Source organism: Electrona antarctica (genome assembly GCF_951216825.1).
Source record: "Electrona antarctica genome assembly, chromosome: 4".
NCBI classification, from domain to species: domain Eukaryota; kingdom Metazoa; phylum Chordata; class Actinopteri; order Myctophiformes; family Myctophidae; genus Electrona; species Electrona antarctica.
In genome coordinates, this window is record NC_136809.1 from 55,481,870 (window position 1) to 55,508,308 (window position 26,439).

Genomic DNA, 26,439 nt, shown 5'->3' on the forward strand with positions numbered 1-26,439 from the left:
AATACCACATTACTGCCCCCCGTGGACCTTCATACTGGGGTAAATACCACATTACTGCCCCCTGGAGGGCTTCATACTGGGGTAAATACCACATTACTGCCCCCTGTGGGCCTTCATACTGGGGTAAATACCACATTACTGCCCCCTGTGGGGCTTCATACTGGGGTAAATACCACATTACTGCCCCCTGGAGGGCTTCATACTGGGGTAAATACCACTTTACTGCCCCCTGGGTGTGGGGCTTCATACTGGGGTAAATACCACATTACTGCCCCCTGTGGGGCTTCATACTGGGGTAAATACCACATTACTGCCCCCTGTGGGCCTTCATACTGGGGTAAATACCACAGTACTGTCCCCTGTGGGGCCTTCATACTGGGGTAAATACCACATTACTGCCCCTGTGGGCCTTCATACTGGGGTAAATACCACATTACTGCCCCCTGTGGGGTTTCATACTGGGGTAAATACCACATTACTGCCCCCTGTGGGCCTTCATACTGGGGTAAATACCACATTACTGCCCCCTGGAGGGCTTCATACTGGGGTAAATACCACTTTACTGCCCCCTGGGTGTGGGGCTTCATACTGGGGTAAATACCACATTACTGCCCCCTGTGGGGCTTCATACTGGGGTAAATACCACATTACTGCCCCCTGTGGGCCTTCATACTGGGGTAAATACCACATTACTGCCCCCTGTGGGCCTTCATACTGGGGTAAATACCACATTACTGCCCCCTGGGTGTGGGGCTTTATCCTGGGATAAATACCACATTACTGCCCCCTGCGGGGCTTCATACTGGGGTAAATACCACATTACTGCCCCCTGGGTGTGGGGCTTTATCCTGGGATAAATACCACATTACTGCCCCCTGTGGGCCTTCATACTGGGGTAAATACAACACTACTGCCCCATGTGGGGCTTCATACTGGGGTAAATACCACATTACTGCCCCCTGTGGGGTTTCATACTGGGGTAAATACCACATTACTGCCCCCTGGGGGGCTTCATACTGGGGTAAATACCACATTACTGCCCCCTGGAGGGCTTCATACTGGGGTAAATACCACATTACTGCCTCCTGGAGGGCTTCATACTGGGGTAAATACCACATTACTGCCCCCTGTGGGGCTTCATACTGGGGTAAATACCACATTACTGCCCCCTGTGGGCCTTCATACTGGGGTAAATACCACATTACTGCCCCCTGGGTGTGGGGCTTCATACTGGGGTAAATACCACATTACTGCCCCCCGTGGACCTTCATACTGGGGTAAATACCACATTACTGCCCCCTGGGTGTGGGGCTTCATACTGGGGTAAATACCACATTACTGCCCCCTGGAGGGCTTCATACTGGGGTAAATACCACATTACTGCCCCCCGTGGGCCTTCATACTGGGGTAAATACCACATTACTGCCCCCTGTGGGCCTTCATACTGGGGTAAATACCACATTACTGCCCCCTGTGGGCCTTCATACTGTGGTAAATACCACATTACTGCCCCTGGGTGTGGGGCTTCATACTGGGGTAAATACCACATTACTGCCCCCTGGGTGTGGGGCTTCATACTGGGGTAAATACCACATTACTGTCTCCTGTGGGCCTTCATACTGGGGTAAATACCACATTACTGCCCCCTGGGGGGCTTCATACTGGGGTTTATTGTTTTATTGTTTATAAGGATCACCATTAGCTTTTGCCTTGACAAAAGCTAGTCTTCCTGAATGGGTGTTTAACCCATTCTTGGCGGGAACACCTTTTGGTGTTAAAGCATTATGTTATACTTTAGCTATTGAAAAATAGCAGACCTACAAGCTCATAGCGCGCCACTCGGTGGCACGCTATGAGCTTGTAGGTCTGCTATTTTTTAAAAGTTATGAAAATGTGGCACAAATCTTTGAATATATATTTCAGAGCGAACATTTTTAACTAAAATATTGGCTTCTGGGGCGTCCCTGGAACTACACATTGGGGGTCCGTGGCCCAATAAAGATAATTCTGGGGGTCCTTGACATGAAAAAGGTTGAGCACCACTGACATAGAAACATGTTTTTTCAGACAAAAATGAGGATTTAGAAGCCTTTTTTTTATCGACCTCAGTCCAAAATGGGTTAAATGAACTAATGAAGTGGTGTTGTTCTTCTTCTCACCCTGGTATAGTTTCGTGCTGGGCGCCGTGTCTCCGGCCGTGGTGGTTCCCTCCATGCTCATGCTGCAGAAGGACGGCTACGGCCTGGAGCAAGGCATTCCCACGCTCCTGATGGCGGCGGGAAGCTTCGACGACATCCTGGCCATCACGGGCTTCACCACGTGCATGGGCATGGCCTTCGCCACAGGTGAGCGAGCAGCAGCAGTGGTGGAAAGTATAACTAAGTACTTTACTTAAAGGTATATTCAGTGATTTGACTTAACCCATTCAGGCCCGACGTCGAAATTAAAAAAAAAAAGTTTTCTAAATCATGACAATTTTCGGAAAGATTTGAGGCACATTTTAACGATTTTTCAAAAATAGCAGACCTACAAGTTCATAGCGCGCCACTCGGTGGCGCGCTATGAGCTTGTAGATCTGCTATTTTTCAATAGCTAAATTATAACATAATGTTTAAAACACCAAAAGGGGTTCCCGCCCAAAATGGGTTAATGGTTAATGTGGTTAAACGCTAACGTGACATGGATGCGTTCCAGGTCTCAATGGATTCATTCAAATATCACTTATTTTTTCTTTTTCTCTGGATAATCCTCCCTACTATAGAGTGTGCTGACCATATAAGGAAATCCTCCCTGTCCCCAGTGAGCCCCTGGGGTCAAAAAACCCTAGTTTCAGTTTTGGTGGCGGGTGGCAAAACCTTCATGAGAGGGGCCTTCCTCCAATCATGATCGAGTGGGGGCGGGCCTTGGTGCACATGCTGTTGGCCTGTTGCACTTCCCCCCACTGTAGAGCGTGCATGTGCACATTTTGTTACCGGGGCGGACTGGGTGGTTTTCCAAATCACCCAAATCACTGAATGCTCCTTTAATACTTTCAGCGCCATTGCTGTTGATTAATGCCAATTGAAGCCTCATTTTGATACTAACGCTTAACGCCATGGCAATTGCGCTTTTATAGTGCATTCGATCGATCGAGCCATAATGCTACTTACGTTAGCCGGTTAGCTAGCTATGTTGTTGTCACAGCACTGGATCGTCCTTCTTAGATCATCGTCGCCATAATAATCCATTCTATCCGTTTCTTTCAATCGCCTGTATCTCCTATTCCTTGTCCCAGATGGCATTTTGGTCAAAACAGCGTTTCTTTGACAGCACAGAGCCGGCGATGTGGAGCCCTCCAGAGCCCCGGTTTGGATTCATATTGTAAACAAGGCCTGTCTCGGCTCCGTTGAGCGTCCTAGGATAATCTACTTCCGGTAGAGTGGAACTGTGGCTTTTCAAAATAAGAGCTCGACTGGAAAAAATGCTGGCGTGAATTAGATCCTAATTTTTCAATAAATGCTAGCGCTGAAACGGTACAATTACAAGTACAATTTTGAGGTATTTGTACTTTACTTGAGTATTTCCAACTTCCAGTACTTTTACTTCACTGCAATCATTTGAAATCTTTAGTTACTAGTTAGTTTGGCGTTTTGATTAGAAGACATACATTAACCACTTCAACCCTATCCTTTTTTTGGCCATTTGAAAATAGCCGATCTACAAGCTCAGTGAGCTTGTAGATCGGCTATTTTGAATAGACGTTGTACACATTTTGAACTTGTGAAATGGGACATTCTGCAATATGAATACTTTTACTTTTAGTACTATAAGTACATTTTGATGCCAATACTTTTGTACTTTCACTCAAAGTACATTTTCAATTCCGTACTTTTAATTGTAACGTAAGTACTTCTAAATTGCAGTATTGGTACTTTTACTTAACGCATTTTGGGCGGTTAGCATTATGTTATGCTTTAGCTATTGAAAAATAGCAGATCTACAAGCTCATAGCGCGCCACCGAGTGGCGCGCTATGAGCTTGTAGGTCTGCTATTTTTGAAAAATCGAAGAACCACTGACATAGAAACATAGCTTTTTCAGAAAACTGTCAGGATGTAGAAGACATTTTTAGAATCTGATCTCAGGTCAAAATGGGTTAAGCAAAACAATTGAGTACTTTTTCCACTGAGCAGCAGCAGCAGCAGCAGGAGGAGGAGGAGTTGTGTTTTGTTTGTTTTTTTCCACGTGAGAGAGTGAGAGGAGAAAACGGTTCTAGGTTGAAATCCAACACCGGTTTATCTCTCTGGCGGAGAGAGGCATCCTGCAGAGCATGACCTGCAGCGATGCAGAGTCAGCGTTTGACACGATCTGGGAACCCGCTGTTCATTTTGTCGACTTAAAATCACACCCGTGTGAACTGAGTGGTGCAAATCCCCCCCCCCACTCTCTCTCTCTCTCTCTCTCTCATTAGCAGGCAACAGTGCATCTCTCTGTCTCTGTTTCTGCCACAACAGCGCCCCTACTGGTACTCATGAGTCACACATGGGTCACACACATTAACACGAGTCACATAGGTGAACACGAGTCACATAGGTGAACACGGACATTGCTGTTCCTTGGAGTGGTTGCACCACTCAAAAACTATGATGGAAAATGTCCGTCGACTACCGAGAACAAAATGAAAACTAAGCTACGATGACTAAAACTTAAGACTAAATATAGTGACACTTTTATAAACTAGACTAAAATGTTCAGAAGGGACTATAGTGGACGAGAGATCCAGTGTAAGTCATTTTACTCTTGGTTTGCATGCTGAAAATAGCCGATCTACAAGCTCACAACGTGTCGCCCTGATCAACACTAGATTAACACTAAAACATTCCAGGTGACTAAAATGTGACTAAAACTACGTGAAAACTATTCAAGAGACTATGACTAAAACTAAAATCAAAATTTGCTGTCAAAATCAACACTGCTGCTGAGAACCCATCGGCAAATAAAGGGGGAAAAAAACAGCGCCCTGTTTGTCTCCACCAGGCCGAAGGCATGGGGAGAGAGTATGTTTTGCACTCCGTCCGTGTGTGTGTCCGTGTGTGTGTGTCCTTCCGTCCGTCTGTTACCAGCTAATCTCCGGCACCGTTAACCCGGTCGATGCCAAACTTTGCACACACACTCCCTGGATGCCAACGATGAACCTCTGCCCCACATTTTCCAGAACGGCCTGTTATAGCGCCACCAGGAGGCCGCTTTGTGCAAAACAAGTTTTTGGACAGTACACCTACAGATTTTGTCCAAACATCACACAAATTGGTACACAGTCTCTCTAGAGCCATTCAACGAAACAGGTCTTTCAGATTTCTCAGACTCCATCCTGATTGGCTAAGATTGGCTTCCAAAGTTCGCAGGAGTGCTCAGTTTCAAACAAAATGCTGCAAATCATGAACACATCGTGTGATTTCCGTGAAATTGTGCACGCACATTCCCACTAGGCCGAGGAAGAAATGCCACATGAACATTTTCAACTCAGCCTCATGGTGGCGCTATAACTGGCCGAAAGGTTTTTTTTACCTCTAACTGCATGGATCTGTGGATAACTTTGTATGCCAACTCCCTAGAGGCCAAGGAAAAACCTTTGCCTGGAATTTTTCACATCTGCTCTTTATAGCGCCACCAGGAGGCCGACATATGTAAAACACATTTTCTAATATTACTCCTTCAGATTTTATCCAAATTTCACGCAAATCAGTACACATGTTCTCCATAGTCATGTGATCAAGACGGGTTTGTTTGATTTCTCAGAATCCACCCTCATTGGCTACGATTGGCTTCTAAACTTTTCAGGAGTAGCCCGCTTTGTACCCGTTTTGTACAAATCGCCACAACTACTCAACGCAGCGTCCGATTGCGGTGAAACTGTGCATGCATATTCCCACTAGGCTGAGGAAGAAATGCCACTTGACAACAGGCCAAGCCGCGTCTCACACACACACACACACACACACACACACACACACACACGTTTATATATTACTCCTACACATTTTGCCAAACATCACACACACTGGTGGAGACCTGTGCCCGGAAGGGCACTTTTTCTAGTTTCCTTTGAATCAGTGTTTTTTGGCAGCAAATTTGTATTTTAGTTTTGATTTAGTTTCAGTCACATTTTAGTCACCCGGAATGTTTTAGTGTTAGTCTAGTTTTAGTCGACTAAATCTACAGTTGATTTAGTCGACTTTAAAATGTATTTAGGCGGGCCTTTGATGCCGTTGTAATGACAGTTTTTATACTTGCTGAAAATAGGTGATCTACAACCTCACAACGCGTCGCAGCGCGACGCGTTGTGAGCTTGTAGATCACCTATTTTCAGCATGCAACGAATTGTAAAATGACTTATACTGGATCTCTTGTCCACTAGTCCCTTCCTAACATTTCAGTCTAGTTTTTATTTGTTGAAGAAATTGTCAGTATATTAAGTCTTAGTTTTAGTCATCATAGCTTAGTTTTCATTTAGTTTCCGTTTAGTTTTCGTCGGTGAAAAAAGGTAGTCGACGGACATTTTTCGTCTCAGATTTAGTCGACGAAATCAACACTGCTTTGAATTTGAATATATATATTTTTTTTTAAACAAAATTTTATCCCACGATTTTGTAACCAATTTTTCACCCCTGTGTCAATTATCTAATGTGATCCTGGGCTCTACACACCCTCCGCCAACCTAGTCCCCATATATGGGGGACATGGGGAGAGCAACGGACTTGAACTCATGCTTCCTTCATGCCTGAGTGTCTAAGTTGCTCCTTTACAACTGACAGGGGGGAGTTTCCCTGGTTGGACGTAGCGCGTGGAAGGAACACATTATTCCAACCAGTTCCTTTCCCCTCCATCAGGCGCCCCGGCTGGCCAGGGGGAGGCAGTTTAGAGACCAGGATTACTGCATGTTTTTTGTGTTGTCAAGTAACTTAAGTAATATACTACTTTCAGTAATATTATTACTTTTTTCCAGTAATTTGTAACTTAACTAGTTACTTTCACATTTTGAGTAATAATATTACATTATTACTATTTTCACAAGCCTTGGTAGAACTGTGGGTTTGAGTGTTTATTTATAATGGTAGACTGGGTTGGGGTGGAGTTGCTTTGCAGACTGCTGATCCGCTCTAGATCTAGACTCTAGAGCGGATACGGAAACGATGCACACTCGTCGGTACGTATGTGTGAAGTATCGGATGCAGAAGGGCGGGCCTTAAACCGTCCGGAACACGGAACAACAACCTAATTACTGGAGGCGAGAGAAAAAAGTAAAGTAATAACTAATAAGTAACTAGTTACCTTTCTCAGGGAGTAATAAGTAGTGTAACTTTATTCCTTTTTTTTTAAAGTAATAAGTAATAAGTAGTATATTACTGTTAAAGTAATATTTTGACAACACTGCACGGGAGAACATGCAAACTCCACACAGAAATTGAATTTGAATATTGATGCGCGTCAACAGTCTGTCTCGAGAGACTAGTTGACACACTGCCAAAAAACCCCCAAAAAACACTGGTTTGAACTTTGTCAGGAGCACAGCAGGGGGAGTCAGTGTCTCAGACCACTGCTGTGAGCTAAACGGTGTCATCGGCCTGAAGCAGCTTGACGCACGGTGGACTTTACCGTGTTTATTTTTTCATGAGGGCTGCAGTGCACACAGAAAACAAGAAGAGGTCGGAATCAGTTTATTGGCCGAGTGTAATCAACCACACACAAGGGATTCTTTGCCTCTGTGCATTGCTCTCTCGCACGCACGCACGCACGCACGCACGCACGCACGCACGCACGCACGCACGCACGCACGCACGCACGCACGCACGCACGCACGCACACACACACACAGTGTGTGCGTGCGTGTGACTGATACACCTTGACTCACGAGATAATGTGTAGCAATGTGTGTGAGTTTTGGAGTACGTACTCGTAGCACAAAGTGAAAGGAATCCAGGAGGAGAATTGGACTGTAGTGTGTGTGACCTGCTATGGTTCAGGAGTTATATATGCCAAACATGAAGTGGCCTGTTATAGCTCCGTTTGGAACCTCATATCTGCGCTTTATCTCCGAGAAGAAGAGGTTCTGTGGTTTCATCGGTAGAACGGGGGGGTTGAGCCGTCCACAAACGGTGGTCGAAAAACCCCTTTTTCGCAGTTATCGTTTCCAAAAAGTAAAGGCATCAGAACCGAGCTACAGATGATAAACTTAGGATAGGCTCGTAACATTTTAACACGGGGGTGAAACAACTGCTTAAGCCATTTAGACCTGAGCTCAATTCTACGAATGCCTTCTAAATCCTGACAGTTTTCTGCAATATCTATGTTTCTATTTCATGTCAAGGACCCCCAGAATTATCTGTATTTCTCCACCGACCCCCCCCATCTGAAAATATGTTGTTCCAGGGACCCCCCCCCAACCCCCCCCCCCCCCCCCTCCCCAGAAGCAAAGATTTGAGTTAAAAACGTTCGCTCTGAAAGAATATATTCAAACAAAACGTTCGCTCTGAAAGAATATATTCAAACAAAACGTTCGCTCTGAAAGAATATATTCAAACAAAACTTTGGCTCTGAAAGAATATTACAGTATATTCAAAGATTCGCGCCACATGTTCACGATTTTTCAAAAATAGCAGACCTACAAGCTCGTACTCGCGGCACTCGGTGCCGCGCTATGAGCTTGTAGATCTGCTATTTTTCAACAGCTAAAGTACAACATGATGCTAGTTAAAACACCCTCCCCATGCGCTGTACTGCTTCCGTAAGATCGCATTGGGAACACATGGCACTGGCTGACTTCTTCATAAGCTTTGTCAACAGTAGTTTCAACGGCTAAAGTTTAAAGAAGTGGTTAAAGTGGTTAAAAGCTATACGGTGACACAGATGCGTCCTCATGGCCAAAATGAGTTAATTCCCACGGCCTTGCACAGGTATCCGGAGACCTCGCCAGCTTTCCGACTCGCCGCGTTTTAGTGCATTTTAGTTTTACTTCAACCTTAATTTAAATTGCATTGGATTGAGAGAGAAAGAGGATAGTTGTTTAGAGTTGACACTAGAGAAAGTAGGAATGCTAAACGTTTAACCCATTTAGACCTGAGTTAAAAACATCCACTTTGAAAGAATATTTATTCAAAGATTTGCGCCACATTTTTACGATTTTTCAAAAATAGCAGACCTATGAGCTTGTAGATCTGCTATTTTTCAATAGCTAAATTATAACATAATGTTTAAAACACCAAAAGGGGTTCCCGCCCAAAATGGGTTAAACACCAAAGTAAACAACAATGTAATTCATTAGTAAACAATATCCTGAATTGGTAGGCCTACTTATCATTGGTATTCAACATACTCAACCTTTTATCATCATCTCTAGCTGACCATTTAATTGCACAAAATAATTTGATCACTTTGGAAATGAACCATAACATCCGTGGGTTTGACATACTACACTGATGAAGACAGCATGTTAGCATAACGATGAAGAACATTGATGAATAATTTTCGCCGCGGCGAGTTGGTAAACTGGGCGAGTTCTCCGGTATCCCTTTGGCTTGCACACACCAGACGGAAACGGAGCGTCGGTTGTAATGATGCATCATTCACGCTAGGGCTGTGAATCTTTGGGTGTCCCACGATTCGATTCGATTCCGATTCTTGGGGTCACGATTCGATTTTAAAAAAAAAATCTAAAGCATTTTTTTTCCCAGATTCAAAATGATTCTCTATTCAAAAAGATTCTCGATTCAATACTACAATACAATACAGCTGTGCTGAACTGAAGTGACTAGTACTGACTACAGTAACTTGAAAATGACTGAAGACATGATGTTTACTGTGATTAGTGTAAGCTTACATTTCATATCACACACACCATGTAGTGAAAACTCCTGTAACTGTAACCAGGAAAAAAATAATCTAAAAAATAATAATAATAATTTAAAAAAAAAGGAAATTTTTAATCGTTCATAAGGGGAATCGCGATTCTAATTCAAATCGATTTTTTACACCCCTAATTCACGCTGTTCCCTTTGACCCCTCCAGGCAGCACATGGTACAACCTTCTGCGGGGCGTCCTGGAGGTGGCGGGGGGTCTGGTCGCCGGGCTTCTCCTGGGCTTTCTCATCCAGTACTTCCCTAGTCGGGACCAGGTATGTGTCAGCGGTTATTATCCCACTACATTAGCCACTTTGGGCCCTATTATGCGTGTCTTAAGTACCAGGTCTTATGACTTAACTTAAGACCTGGAGGCGTGGTCAATGCTGTTTGGCCACTCAGAATAGCCAAATGGCATTGATCACGCCTCCAGGTCTTAAGTTAAGTAATAAGACCTGGTACTTAAGACATGCATAATAGGGCCCTTTGAGTGTTATATATATTTGTCCAGACCAGGGGTGCCCAAAAGGTAGATCGCGATCTACCAGTAGATCACAAAGGTTGTGCAGGTAGACCACATGACATGGCCCTAAATCATATATAATTTAAAAATATATATATATAATTTGGCATCTGACACTTGAATTAACGGGCTTATGGCCAGCCTAATTAACAGTGGATTGTGCCTTCTGCCATTTAATTAATTTAAATTAATTTAATTTTGTCATTTTAATGCCAATAGAAAAATCCGTGATATACACACTCCATGGTCATTTGGAAAGTAGCTCTCAAGTCAAAAAGGTATGGGTCCAGACCATGTCCAAAGACCAAGTCTATCCATAGCTGTTTTGTGATCTATATTCTGTTTTTTTAATTTTGTTTAAAAACACCTTTCCGATTTTATTTTGAAAAAGCAGATATTAACCCATTTTGGGCGGGAACCTCTTTTGGTGTTAGCATTATGTTATGCTTTAGCTATTCAAAAAAAGCAGATCTACAAGCTCATAGCACGCCACCGAGTGGCGCGCTACGAGCTTGTAGGTCTGCTATTTTTGAAAAATCGACTGACATAGAAACATAGCTTTTTCAGAAAACTGTCAGGATGTAGAAGACATTTATAGAATCAGATCTCAGGTAAAAACACCTTTCCGATTTTATTTAGAAAAAGCAGATCATTAATACAACATTCAGTTGAACTGTAGGCACAAGGGAGTTCCAACCGCGCCTCAAGCCTATGACAGGCTAATCTGGTGCATCTCAGAGGTTAGGACAGGAGGAAGGAAGGAAGGAAGGAAGGAAGGAAGGAAGGAAGGCACTGGAGCAAATCAGACAGTTTAACCCATGCCTGACGTTGAGAAAAAAAAAAAAAAAACATCTTCTAAATCCTGACAGTTTAGTGAAATACCTATGTTTCTATATCAGTGGTGCTCCATATTTCATGTCAAGGACCCCAAAAAATGATATGTAACTGGCCGCCGACTCCCCATCTGAAGATATGTCACCCCCCCCAGAAGCAAAGATTTGAGTTAACAACGTTCGCTCTGAAAAGATATACATTCAAAGATTTGCGCCACATTTTCATGATTTTTCAAAAAAGAGCAGACCTACAAGCTTGTAGATCTGCTATTTTCCAATAGCTAAAGCTTAACATAATGCTTAAAACACCAAAAGGGGTTCCCGCCCAAAATGGTTAAACGCTAACGCTTTTTGGGTGCAATTGAGCTCAGAATACCTACAAAAAAAAAAAAAATGTCACAATCCCTTTAATACAATCAAAATAGGACTTTTCTGTTTGGATGTACGTGCTGTCAAGGCCAGAAAGTATATATTTTTTTGCCACTCGCATTCCCGCATAACTTCCAGGTATGATGATGACGTCACGCGCATACCCTCTATAGTGGAATGATTGTTGTATTTTTATTTTTAATAATTTTTTCCCCTGTTTTTACTTCATTGCTATAATAGAAACACCTGGTGATGAAGCGCTCCTTCTTGGTGCTGGGCCTGTCTGTGTTTGCAGTGTTTGGAAGTAACCAAGCCGGGTTTCCTGGTTCCGGAGGCCTGTGTACCTTAGTGTTGGCCTTCCTGGCGGGCCTGGGCTGGGACAAAGACAAGGTCAGTGTTCTGGAGGCCTGTGTACCTTAGTGTTGGCCTTCCTGGTGGGCCTGGGCTGGGACAAAGACAAGGTCAGTGTTCTGGAGGCCTGTGTACCTTTTGTTGGCCTTCCTGGCGGGCCTGGGCTGGGACAAGGTCAGTGTTCTGGAGGCCTGTGTACCTTAGTGTTGGCCTTCCTGGCGGGCCTGGGCTGGGACAAGGTCAGTGTTCTGGAGGCCTGTGTACCTTAGTGTTGGCCTTCCTGGCAGGCCTGGGCTGGGACAAAGACAAGGTCAGTGTTCTGGAGGCCTGTGTACCTTAGTGTTGGCCTTCCTGGCGGGCCTGGGCTGGGACAAAGACAAGGTCAGTGTTCTGGAGGCCTCTGTGTACCTTAGTGTTGGCCTTCCTGGCGGGCCTGGGCTGGGACAAAGACAAGGTCAGTGTTCTGGAGGCCTGTGTACCTTAGTGTTGGCCTTCCTGGCAGGCCTGGGCTGGGACAAGGTCAGTGTTCTGGAGGCCTGTGTACCTTAGTGTTGGCCTTCCTGGCGGGCCTGGGCTGGGACAAAGACAAGGTCAGTGTTCTGGAGGCCTGTGTACCTTAGTGTTGGCCTTCCTGGCGGGCCTGGGCTGGGACAAGGACAAGGTCAGTGTTCTGGAGGCCTCTGTGTACCTTAGTGTTGGCCTTCCTGGCGGGCCTGGGCTGGGACAAGGTCAGTGTTCTGGAGGCCTGTGTACCTTAGTGTTGGCCTTCCTGGCGGGCCTGGGCTGGGACAAGGTCAGTGTTCTGGAGGCCTGTGTACCTTAGTGTTGGCCTTCCTGGCGGGCCTGGGCTGGGACAAGGTCAGTGTTCTGGAGGCCTGTGTACCTTAGTGTTGGCCTTCCTGGCGGGCCTGGGCTGGGACAAAGACAAGGTCAGTGTTCTGGAGGCCTCTGTGTACCTTAGTCCATTTAGGCCTTATGTCGAAATAAAAAAAAAGTCCTCTGAAATATATATATATATTCAAAGATGTGTGCCGTATTTTCGCGATTTTTCAAAAATAGCAGACCTACAAGCTCGTAGCGCGCCACTCGGTGGCGCGCTATGAGCTTGTAGATCTGCTATTTTTCAATAGCTAAAGTATAACATAATGCTTCGTTAAAACACCAAAAGGGGTTCCCACCCAAATGGGTTAGTGTTGTGTTCTGGACAGTATTTGCTTTTGTCGACTAAAAATAAGACACATTTTTTTTTCGTCGACTACCCTTTTCCACTGACAAAAACTAAATGGAAACTAAATGAAAACTAAGCTGTGGTGTCTAAACTAAGACTAGATATACTGACAATAACAAATAAAAACTAGACTAAAATGTCAGGAAGGGACTAGTGGACAAGAGATCCAGTAGAAGTCATTTTACAATTGGTTGCATGCTGAAAAAGTCATTACGACGGCATCAAGGCCCACAAAATACATTTTGTTCGACTAAATCAACTGTAGATTTAGTCGACTAAAATCTTATGATATTTAGTCGACTAAAACTATCGACATTCCAGGTGACTAAAATGTGACTAAAACTAAATTTAAGTTTTATTCCAAAGACTATGACTAAACTAAAATAGAACATTTCTGTTAAAAACAACACTGGTTTCTTGAGGTCTCTGTACCTTTAGTGTTGGCCTTCCTGGCTGCATGGCCTGGGCTGGGGGCAAAGACAAGGTCAGCAACAACAACACACTTCAACATGCATGACACATTTAGCCCTGTAACACCCAGCGTTGCAATAATACAACATATTTTAATTGATTAATTAATGTAATTAATTAATTAATAAAAATGTTTATGTTCTTTTTTCACCTAAACATCATCATTGATTTTCATTGCAATGCCATTGGTCATGATATTTGCATATAAATACCCTCCACAGAGGCTCAATGGACTCAATTTTGAACATTTTTTTACCTATGACATTTGACCTTTAACCCTGATAAAAGTAAGTAAAATAACTAATATGTTTTTTGTGATCATTAGAATGTCTAGAACATGTTTTATTCATTATTGTGAAAGATATCCCCCAAATGTAAATTATTCATTTATTATTATTATTTTAATAATTATTATAAATGTGCATAAAATTTGCAAAAAACTTTATTTTTTTTACATCATTTCCTCTGATAAGTCCTAGTAGTAAAAAGTAGTAGTATGGTTGAAATCTCTTTTTTGCAAGTAGATATTAATCCGGGTGTTACAGGGTTAATAATCCATTTAGACCTGAGACCAGATTCTAAAATGTCTTCTAAATTCATGACAGTTTTCTGAAAAACCCTATGTTTCCATGTCTGTGGTTCTCAAACTATTTCAGGTCAACGACCCGAGTATTATCTGTAATTGACCTGGCCGATCGCCATCTGAAAGTGTTGTTCCATGGTCTGATATTTTGCCTTTTTTTTTTGTTGCTATTTTTCAACAGCTAAAGTTTAAAATAACGGTTAACCCATTTAGACCGATTTTAGACGATTCTACAAATCCTGACAGTTTTCTCTTAAAAACATGTTTCCATGTCAGTGGTTCTCAAACTATTTAATGTCAAGGACCCCTAGAATGATCTGTATTTGGCCACCGACCCCCATCTGAAAATATGTTGTTCCAGGGACTCCCCCAGAAGCAAAGATTTGAGCTAAAAACGTTCACTCTGAAAGAATATATTCAAACATTTGGGCCACATTTTCACGATTTTTCAAAAATAGCAGACCTACAAGCTCGTAGCGCGGCACTCGGTGCCGCGCTACGAGCTTGTAGATCTGCTATTTTGCAATAGCTAAAGCACAACATAATGCCACCAGCACAGAATTTCCCTTCTTCCTCTTATAGCTTCCTGTCTCGTTCCTAGTTCACACTGCATACGTTGTCAGTTCTTCTTAAACTTTCTTCAGAAATCTATTGAAATTCTGCAAGATTTTAATTTCAACAACAGATGAATGCGAATTCATGAAAGGAACATTTCATGAGCAGTTGTGCATATTTTATTATCTCTGGCAAATGTCATGCTGCTGTATTTTCTCCTGAGAAACGACAACCGTACCAATGATGAAGCTAGTAGCATGCCACCAAGTGGCGCGCTACGAACTTGTAGGTCTGCTATTTTTGAAAAGTCGTGAAAATGTGTCGCAAATCTTTGAATATATATTTCAGAGCAAACATTTTTAACTAAAATATTGGCTTCTGGGGGGTCCCTGAAGCTACATATTTTGAGATGGGGGTCCGTGGCCCAATAGAGATCATTCTGGGGGTCCTTGACATGAAAAAGGTTGAGCACCACTGACATAGAAACATGGGTTTTTCAGAAAAAATTTAGGATGTAGAAGCCTTTTTTTAATCGACCTCAGTCCAAAATGGGTTAACTCTTGAGAGCTTCAAATTTAATTTAATTTTACGCTCTCAAGAGTTAAATTATTGTTAAACAACTGCATTACTTAATTCACAAGAAGTCTACACAATTAGAGAATGTAGATTTATTTTTTATTTTTTTTGGTCAGCGTTTGCCTGTTTGTCTCTCATCGTGGACAAAATATTGTCCGACGACAACAAAATATTCTTTAGTTTTGGGCCAGAGAGTTTAGTGGTGGTTCCGTGGCTCAAATGCTGAATAAAGTAACGAGCCTTGATGTGAAAAGGGTTGAAAAGCCACTGGTCCATTGCTTACTTTGTAATTCCCTGACAGGCATTGGAAGGTGGTGCAAAAAATACATGTTGTTTTGTCAGCTTGTGCTGCTGATCCTACTTTAACTGCAGGGGTTCACGTCTATATTTGTTATTTTTTGCAAAGATCCAACTGTGTGTGTGTGTTTGTATAATGCTGTGTCTGTGTGTAGGAAGCGGTGGAGGAGGTCGTGGGGATGGCCTGGGAGGTGTTCCAGCCTCTACTGTTTGGCCTCATCGGAGCCGAGATCACAATCTCACAGCTGGAGGGAAACACAGTTGGTAAGATCACACCGCTTATTAGGCAAACAAATACGTTACTAGTTTATCTTATCGTGTCTGTGTGTGTTACCATTGTTGTGAGAGATACGCACATTTGTGTATGTACTGCATGTATACGCAAATCTCTTTTATAGCCTCCGGGTTCCAGCCTGATTCGCTAGCGTTCTGTGGATTTGTTTTGTCACCAGCAGCAGTACTCTTATTTCATAACGTCAACTGTTAACGTAGCCACGTTTGTTGCTGATAAGTCATCAGCGCCACTCTGTCATCAGCGCTTCTCTTCACTTCACTGTTGAAAAAAATAGCGCCAGTTCGAGACTTGAGAGTAAAAACCTACGGTAAAAAGTAAACGTGAATTATTCAGTAGTCCACTGTCAACCGGCTCTGTGTGGGGCGAGTTTAGTGAACGATAAGGGGACGTCGCAGGACAACAGCAGTAGCTGTGTGGGGTGAGTTTAGTGAATGATAAGGGGACGTCGCAGGACAACAGCAGTAGCTGTGTGGGGTGAGTTTAGTGAATGATAAGGGGACGTCACAGGACAACAGCTGTGTGGGGTGAGTTTAGTGAATGATAAGGGGACGTCGCAGGACAACAGCAGTAGCTGTGTGGGGTGAGTTTAGTGAATGATAATGGGATGTCGCAGGACAACAGCAGTAGCTGTGTGGGGTGAGTTTAGTGAATGATAAGGGGACGTTGCAGGGCAACAGCAGTAGCTGTGTGGGGTGAGTTTAGTGAATGATAAGGGGACGTCGCAGGACAACAGCAGTAGCTGTGTGGGGTGAGTTTAGTGAATGATAAGGGGACGTTGCAGGACAACAGCAGTAGCTGTGTGGGGTGAGTTTAGTGAATGATAAGGGGACGTCGCAGGACAACAGCAGTAGCTGTGTGGGTTGAGTTTAGTGAACGATAAGGGGACGTCGCAGGGCAACAGCAGTAGCTGTGTGGGGTGAGTTTAGTGAACGATAAGGGGACGTTGCAGGACAACAGCAGTAGCTGTGTGGGTTGAGTTTAGTGAATGATAAGGGGACGTTGCAGGACAACAGCAGTAGCTGTGTGGGGTGAGTTTAGTGAATGATAAGGGGACGTCGCAGGACAACAGCAGTAGCTGTGTGGGGTGAGTTTAGTGAACGATAAGGGGACGTCGCAGGGCAACAGCAGTAGCTGTGTGGGGTGAGTTTAGTGAATGATAAGGGGACGTCACAGGACAACAGCAGTAGCTGTGTGGGGTGAGTTTAGTGAATGATAAGGGGACGTCGCAGGGCAACAGCAGTAGCTGTGTGGGGTGAGTTTAGTGAATGATAAGGGGACGTCGCAGGATAACAGCAGTAGCTGTGTGGGGTGAGTTTAGTGAATGATAAGGGGGCGTCGCAGGACAACAGCAGTAGCTGTGTGGGGTGAGTTTAGTGAATGATAAGGGGACGTTGCAGGACAACAGCAGTAGCTGTGTGGGGTGAGTTTAGTGAATGATAAGGGGACGTCGCAGGACAACAGCAGTAGCTGTGTGGGGTGAGTTTAGTGAATGATAAGGGGACGTCACAGGATAACAGCTGTGTAGGGTGAGTTTAGTGAATGATAAGGGGACGTCGCAGGACAACAGCAGTAGCTGTGTGGGGTGAGTTTAGTGAATGATAAGGGGACATCGCAGGGCAACAGCAGTAGCTGTGTGGGGTGAGTTTAGTGAATGATAAGGGGACGTCGCAGGATAACAGCAGTAGCTGTGTGGGGTGGCTTTCTAATGACACCCGCCTTTGTTTTGGTGAGTAGCAAAAACGTTCTTTTTATTTACACTAAAGAGGAGAGGCTGGTCTGCATTCATGCGAGCGGCGGAAGTTGAGAGTAACATAGCTCTAAATGAAACACATTAGAGCTATGGACCAGAGCTAGTCTGGGCTCTTGGTCTGGGATCTTATCATTTTACAGCTATTGTGATGTGTCGTACAATTTCCTGCAATTATCGCGGATATTGTGATATCGTTAAGAAGAGCCAAATCTTGATATGACTGATATAGCAGATACATACTAGATATCATATAAAGCCCAAGTCGAATGACGGCAACACAAAATATACTATAGACATATCTTATATAAAGCCAAAGGCTTATGACAGAAACGCAATGCAATGCAAAGTTCTAAAATAATTTCCTACCGGCTACCGCAGTGGTTTCCAAACTTTTTCATGTCAAGGACCCCCAAATTGACACTAATTGGCCCGCGGACCCCCCATTTGAAAAGATGCCAGGGACCCCTCATAAGAGAAGATTCTCAACCTGTTTAATTAAGGACCCCCCCAGTTTGACATGCATTAGTCTATCGACCCCCATTTAATGATATTTCTATCTCTGGGACCCCCAATTTATATTGTAAAATCAATGTTATTTTAACTCTTGAGCGTGTACAAATGTACATTTGTACACTCTCAGAGTTACAGACCCATAAGGCTCCATTTGGTTCCAAAACTATCATTTAGCTGGGTACCCCCTGGAACTCCCTCAGGAACCCCACTTTGGGAAGCACTGGGCTACAGCCTACCGTGCAACCATATTCTCTCATGAAAAAAAGGAATATGTAATGCAAACACACAGTTCGGCACAAAAAATACAAATACCTCTATTACATTCTATTCTTGCATTGAGGATTATTATGTGGTGTTATTGTTATTGTTGTTCTTGTTGTTGTTGGCGGCACACAGGTGTTATCGATTAATTCACTGTACTGTCCATCTGTTTGGGGAAATATATAACCCATTCTGGGCGGGAACCCCTTTTGGTGTTTTAAGCATTATGTTATACTTTAGCTATTGGAAAATAGCAGATCTACAAGCTCATAGCGCGGCACCGAGTGCCGCGCTATGAACTTGTAGGTCTGCTACTTTTTTTGTATGCCTCAAATCTTTGAATATATATATCCTTTCAGAGTTTCAGTTTTTAACTCAAATCTTTGCTTCTGGGGGGGGTCCCTGGAACAACATATTTTCAGATGGGGGTCGGCGGCATATTACACAGCTTGTGTGCCCAAGACGTCCACAGACGTCCTGGGAAACGTCCCGTATGTAGTGCCCAAGACGTTTTTATTTTTTTTTGGTTTTTATATAAAAAAGAATATGCCAAAAATGTCAAAAAGAAATAATGTAAAAAGTGGGCACCCTGGGGTTTTTTTTAAGTGTTGTGTGGGCACACAATGTGTTACATTACAACTTCATTACAACATGAAGTTTTTCAGAAAAAATGCATTTTAAAAAATTGGGTTAACTGGACTCCTCTAACTTGCACTCGTCTTCTCGCCCATGGGTCAGGTCTGGGCATAGCGTCTCTGCTCATTGCGCTGACGGTTCGACTCCTCTTCACCTTCCTCTGTGTGATGTGTGCGGGCTTCAACTTCAAGGAGAAGATCTTCATCTCCCTGGCGTGGATGCCCAAGGCCACCGTGCAGGTTGGTTTGGGCGGGAACCCCTTTTGGTGTTTTAAACATTATGTTATAATTTAGCTATTGAAAAATAGCAGATCTACAAGCTCATAGCGCGCCACCGAGTGGCGCGCTACGAGCTTGTAGGTCTGCTATTTTTGAAAAATCGTGAAAATATTTATTTAGAATTTTTTCACCCAGTGTTGTTTTTGGCAGCACATTTAGATTTTTAGTTTTAGTCATAGTTTTTAGTAGAATAGTTTTCATTTAGTTTTAGTCACATTTTAGTCACCCGGAATGTCTTAGTGTTTAGTTTAGTTTTAGTCGACTAAATGTCATAGGAGTTTAGTCGACTAAATGTCGTAGGATTTTAGTCGACTAAATCTACAGTTCATTTAGTCGACTGAAATGCATTTTGGCGGGCCTTGGTGCCGTCGAAATAAGTGTTTTTTGCTGAAAATAGCAGATCTACAAGCTCACAAGCTTGTAGATCGGCTATTTTCAGCATGCAACCAACAAGTGTAAAATGACTTATACTGGATCTCTTGTCCTCTAGTCCCTTCCTAACATTTTAGTCTAGTTTTTATTTGTTGACGAAATTGGCAGTATATATATTATATATAGTCTTAGTTTTAGTCATCATAGCTTAGTTTTCATTTGGTTTTCGTCAGTGAAAAAAAAGGTAGTCGACGGACATTTTTCGTCTTAGTTTTAGTCGACGAAAACAACACTGATGAGATTATTACTGATGAGATTATTATCTCCGTGAATATAAACATTTAATCTCTGCTATTTGGGATCCGGCTAGCCAGTGAAGTATTCATTAAGTCTTTGTATATTGATCCTGTTTGACACACTATAAGGAACAGGTGCGATAAGTAATACGCTTTTATTTTAGCCGATGATCTCTATACAGTATAGCATAACTATGTGTGCTGGGGGGGGGGGGCATTGCAAATGTATCAATATTGATGGCACGTTATTAACATAATGTAATAAAAGTCGGGGTATCGCCAGGAACGTTCCCATAGTCATGTACGGGATCATATCTGGCTATAGGTGGTCCGTTCCCATAGTCATGTACGGGATCATATCTGGCTATAGGTGGTCCGTTCCCATAGTCATGTACGGGATCATATCTGGCTATGGGTGGTCATTGCCGGGAGATAATTCACCGACAGGGAGGTTAATCACCCTGAAGGTGAATTATCTCCCGACAATGACCACCCATAGCCAGATACTATCCCGCTTATTACATGGCTACCTAACATAAATTAATACATTGACTCAAAACATAACAAAAAAAATATATTCCTTAAGTGTCGCGCTGGCTGCGTCTGGCCAGCTGCCATTTGGCATCGGTCTGTTATAGAGCGGAGCGGTCTATTATCAAGAAATAACAGACCACAGAATTCAGCGATTGACCAATCAGAATCGAGCATTCAACCAAACCATGTAATAAAATGTAATAAAGTCAGCCAGCCAGGAACGTGTGTGTTCACAGAGGTTCAGTTGCGCTCCTCCTCACTTCCTGAATACAAAAACGTGGACAATGTTTTATTGTTGTGTTGTTTTTGGCAGCAACATTTGATTTTAGTTTTAGTCATAGTCTTTTGAATAGTTTTCATTTAGTTTTAGTCACCTGGAATGTGAGTCTAGATTTAGACGACTCTAGATTTAGTCGACTAAATGTCATGTGATTTTAGTCGACTAAATCTACAGTTGATTTGGTCGACTAAGGTGTATTTTGGCGGGCCTTGATGCCGTCGTAATGGCAGATTTTACAACTGCTGAAAATAGCCCATCTACAAGCTGACAACGCGTCGCGAGCTTGTAGATCGGCTATTTTCAGCATGCAACCAAGTGTAAAACGACTTATACTGGATCTCTTGTCCACTATAGTCCCTTCTTAACATTTTAGTCTAGTTTTCATTTGTTGACGGAAGTGTCAATATATGTAGTCTCAGGTTTCAGTCACCATAGCTTAGTTTTCATTTAGTTTCCGTCAGTGGAAAAAAAGGTAGTCGACGAACATTTTCTGTTAGTTTTAGTCCAGTGGTTCCCAAAGTGTGGTCCGGGGACCCCCAGGGGTCCTTGAGGGAGTTCCAGGGGGTCCCCAGCTAAATGATCATTTGTAACCAAATGGACCCTTATGGGTCTGTAACTCAGAGAGTGTACAAATGGAACCAAATGGACCCGTTAGGGTCCATTTGGCTCAGAGTTAAATTAACAGTGGTTTTACAATATAAATTCAGGTACCAGAGATAGAAATGCCATTCAATCGTGGATCCATGGCATAATGCGTGTGAAACTGGGGGTCCTTGAAATGTTTCGGAATGTTTCGGAATCACTGCTGGAGCCGTAAAAATCCTCCCTTATCGAGGTCACTGGCATATGTTTTCAAATGGGGGGTCCGTGGCCTAATAAATGTTGATTTGGGGATCCTTGACACGAAAAAGTTTGGGAACCACTGTTTTAGTCGACCAAATCAACACTGCTTTCCCCCCCCCCCCCCCCACCCCTCTCCCAGGCGGCCATCGGCTCCACAGCGCTGGACATGGCCAGGTCCAACAACGACGAGGTAGCCCAGAAGTACGGCATGGACGTCCTGACCGTGGCCGTGCTGTCCATCCTCCTCACGGCCCCCGTAGGGGCCCTCCTCATCGGCCTCTCTGGACCCTACCTCCTGCAGAAGCCAAAGGGCCCGTCCGCCTGGGGTGAGCCATCATCAGTCACAGTCAAACACAATTTATCCGCCTTTTTCTTAGGTAAGGTTTATACACGACACAGCCCCGTACATATGTGACCAGATTTGACTGAGAGACTGCCATCGCGCAAATTCCAGCTTTTCACCAGAGGAGAAAAACTTTATTTTCTTTTTAAATGAGTTTATAGCACAGGCAGACTCTTCACATACTAGAGCATGTCTGAAATAAGTGTCAGAGATGAAATCGACATAAAAAATAAATATGAAATAAATGCTTAACCCATTTAGGCCTAACCTCAAACTTTTAAAACATTCTTCTAAATCCTCCAGTTTTCTGAAATAAATATTTTCACGATTTTTCAAAAATAGCAGACCTACAAGCTCATAGCTATGAGCTTGTAGATCTGCTATTTTTCAATAGCTAAATTACAACATAATGTTTAAAACACCAAAAGGGGTTCCCGCCCAAAATGGGTTAATAGCACAGGCAGACTCTTCACAATACTAGAGCATGTCTGAAATAAGTGTCAGAGCTGAAATCGACATGTAAATATGAAATAAATGCCCAAACATGTAGCTAGGTGTAATGTTAGAGACCACAGAAGTGAACCTTTCAAGCCTGTTTTCTCAACTCAACTGTTTTCTGCAAGACATTACTCTATAAGCCATATCTCCAAAACTGGTGGGTCAAACTGAACAACCAATATGTCAATTTGAAGCTATGATTCCCTGCTTTCATATGAAATGAAAAAACGATTAAAAAAAATCCAATGGCAGTCCCTCAGTCAAATTTAGTCACATATGATGACCCCCACCCCACCCCACTCGCTCTACCCTTTCTCCCAATAATTTGTGTTAAGTGCATTCCAAAACTATGGGAATGCACTCCCCCATTGCAGTCAGAACTTCAGACTCACTCCCAATCTTCCACCATAGTCTGAAGTGTAAACCCACCCCCCAGGCTCCATCTTAGCCCCGTAGCACTTGCCCTAGCGTCGACGACCTTACAGGCGTACGCAAAGGCTCAACTTATGTAACTTAAATAGCGTTTTATGTAGACATAGCACTCTGTAGTGTATAGACATAGTTTCATTATATAGATATCCCTCTGTTCTTAGCTTATACGTATGATTCATGATGACTATTTTGTATGTATTTGAATGTATTACCATGTTTTTTTGTTCTTGCTTACTGTAAATCGCTCTGATGGGTTAATCCATTTAGGCCTGACGTCGAAATAACAAAAACGTTCGCTCTGAAATAATATATATTCAAAGATTTGTGCCGCATTTTCACCACTCGGTGGCGCGCTATGAGCTTGTAGATCTGCTATTTTTCAATAGCTAAAGTATAACATAATGCTTAGTTAAAACACCAAAAGGGGTTCCCGCCCAGAATGGGTTAAGAGCGTCTGATATTAAATGCCTAAATTGTAAATGAATAATGAATTAGTAATTCTCTTGCCCACCCGCTTAGGCTTCGTACACACACATATCAGACGAACATGCTCTGTGCTGTCCGTGTTTCATGGCCGCCTCAATGCTTTTCCAATGGAGGTCACGTGGTTTGTGTGTGTGTGATGGGGGGAGGGGGGGCAATCAAACACAAGTGCTCGGTCAAAACCACGTGACTTCCATTGGAAAAAGCATCGGGGCGGGCCATGAAACACAGGCAGAGCACAGCACAGTTGTTCTTTATGTGTGTACGAAGCCACAAACCACGTGACTTCCATTGGAAAAGCAACGGGGCGGGCCATGAAACACAAGCAGAGCACACAGCACAGTTGTTCTTTGTGTGTGTACGATAGGGAATTAAGCAACTAGTCGACTAGTTTACTAGTCGACTAGTAAATCCACTAGTCGACCTTGTTGGTACTAGTTGACTAGTTGATAAGAAAAAATATATATATATATTTTTTTATTTTATTTTTTTTCCCCCGATTTTGTAGGCCTCAAGATCAAGTAGATTATAGTTATAGTTAGTTATTTTTTTTTTTTTTATTTTTTTTACATAATAGGTAGTTAATAGGTTAATAGGTTAATAGGTAGTCGACTAGTAAACTAGGCAACTAGTCAACTAGTAAAAATGACTAGAAGTGAATGCCCTAGTGTACGAAGCCTCCGATTTGTCTCTATCAGCGATGGTGTCCCATTATGAAAAGCAGTGTTGCTCTGCGTCGCAGGGATAGTATGACAATTTGCATTGACGTTGTTTAGTTTGTGGTATACTGCGTGTGCCTGTACACACCTGTGCTATTGTCCATTGTTCAGATATATACGACGAGCTGTCGGTTTCACCACTCTTTTTCACTTTTCGCAAAAGTGTACGTGGGTCATTCATTCATGACCCGTGGCTTGTGGTAGAACCTCATGTTTTAATCCATTTCGGGCGGGAACCCCTTTTGGTGTTTTAAACATTATGTTATAATTTAGCTATTGAAAAATAGCAGATCTACAAGCTCATAGCGCGCCACCGAGTGGCGCGCTATGAGCTTGTAGGTCTGCTATTTTTGAAAAATTGTGAAAATGTGGCACAAATCTTTGAATATATATTCTTTCAGAAGACTTTTTATTTATTTCGACATCAGGCCAATAACTGAGATACTTTGACTTTGTCCAGAAATGTTGTTACACTTTTGGTTGTTGCACAATTGGCTACAAGGAATACAAGGCCTACATACTAGGCCTTTATATTTATATTTACATTTATATTTAAATGAGAAAAAGAGGTTGCACATCAGCAATGGTGTTCAGTGCAGTGCCAAACCCAAATCCAGTATACATTAAAAAAATAGGAATTTAAAATAAATTCCAAAAAGGTAGCACATCCAAAAATTAAATAAATGGCGGACAAAGTAAAAATGGAACGCTTACGCGTTTCGGCTATGCAGCCTTCATCAGATGTGTGCCAATAAAGAAATGGAAACGTGTCCGCCATTTATTTAATTTTTGGATGTGCTACCTTTTTGGATTTTTTTGAATCTTTTGAGACATTTATATTTGTCTTCACAATTACGTGGAACATGTATAAACTGTTAACTGGGCCTATATAACAAAATAATATTGACAAAACAGTTTCCAACATGTTTTCCATCAATTTCCCTGCGTTTTTCATGACACACCTGCCTGTAGTTTAGTGGTGATTGCGACAGCCCCTTATAGAATAGAGTGCTTACTGTGCTTTAGACCATTTTGGGCGGGAACCCCATTTGGTGTTTTAAGCATTATGTTAGGACATAATGCTTAAAACACCAAATGGGGTCAATTTAGCTATTGACAAATAGCAGATCTACAAGCTCATAGCGCGCCACAGAGTGGCGCGCTACGAGCTTGTAAGTCTGCTATTTTTGAAAAAATCGTGAAAATATTTATTTCAGAAAACTGGAGGATTTAGAAGATTTTTTTTAAATTTCGAGGTTATGCCTAAATGGGTTAGATGAGTTAGTTAGGCCAACATGGGGGCTGGAGGCTGACGTTATGTTACTGACGCAACGCTTTGTCTTTCTCTCTCCCACCTTTCCCGAAACGCAGGCAGCGCGGCAGGAGCCGAAGGCGACACCGAGACTCCCATAACCTACGAGAGCACCCTCTGACAGTAGCAACACCATATGAAAGACCTTCATGTAACTGTATATATACCTACCATCTGGGTAATAGTGGAGCTATCTTTTAGGACAGATTCGAGTCCGTTTGATTCAAAACGGTTTCCCGAATACGATCGCCTGGTCCCCCCGCTGGACATGATTCACAAAATTGGCATCGATTTTACTGCACCCCGAGTACACTTCACTCAACTGTATTCAATGCTTTCACATTGCAGCGATCCCTATCCGAGTAACTGTATTCAATGCTTTCACACTGCAATCAATCCGTATCCGAGTACACTTCACTACAACTGTATTCAATGCTTTCACATTGCAATGGATCCATATCCGAGTACACTTCACTACAACTGTATTCAATGCTTTCACATTGCAATCGATCCATATCCGAGTACACTTCGCTCAACTGTATTCAATGTTTTCACATCGCATCGATCCGTATCCGAGTACACACTTCAATCTGTCCCGAGACCACCTCCATGCGGTCCCGGGAACGGTTGGGTGAACGCAGCCTTCACACTAATCTGCCAAGTGGTCCCCGAGTAGTGCGCATCATCCGGGAACCATAGTGTGAATCTGCCCCCCCCTCGTGTTTCTTTTATGTGTTTTTGACAATCACTTCTTGGCGCTTGACTTTGGTGCTTGACATTCTGCAGGAATACATTACACACTATCTATCTATTCATCTGTTATTATATACCAAGGCGAAATATACTGTCCGCTAAATCATGTATCGGGAAGTCGGGACACCTCAGACATATGGTTCCAGACCGGTCAACTGTTTAATCATTAAATCAACGCTT

At 43.0% G+C, this 26,439-nt stretch overlaps 1 protein-coding gene across 2 annotated transcripts in view; it reads left to right on the forward strand.

Moving 5' to 3' along the window:
- LOC306922041 (sodium/hydrogen exchanger 9B2) overlaps positions 1-25,705 on the forward strand; it is a 48,018-nt gene extending 22,313 nt beyond the window's left edge. For both annotated transcript variants that reach the window (XM_079499408.1, XM_079499409.1), the window contains exons 7-13: positions 2,170-2,345; positions 10,044-10,150; positions 11,841-11,990; positions 15,817-15,925; positions 19,219-19,355; positions 21,859-22,045; positions 25,566-25,705. In XM_079499408.1, coding sequence (XP_079355534.1) covers positions 2,170-2,345; positions 10,044-10,150; positions 11,841-11,990; positions 15,817-15,925; positions 19,219-19,355; positions 21,859-22,045; positions 25,566-25,627 — 928 coding nt within the window. In that variant the 3' untranslated portion in view covers positions 25,628-25,705. The remainder of the gene's footprint in view (positions 1-2,169; positions 2,346-10,043; positions 10,151-11,840; positions 11,991-15,816; positions 15,926-19,218; positions 19,356-21,858; positions 22,046-25,565) is intronic.
- The last annotated feature ends 734 nt before the right edge of the window (positions 25,706-26,439 follow it).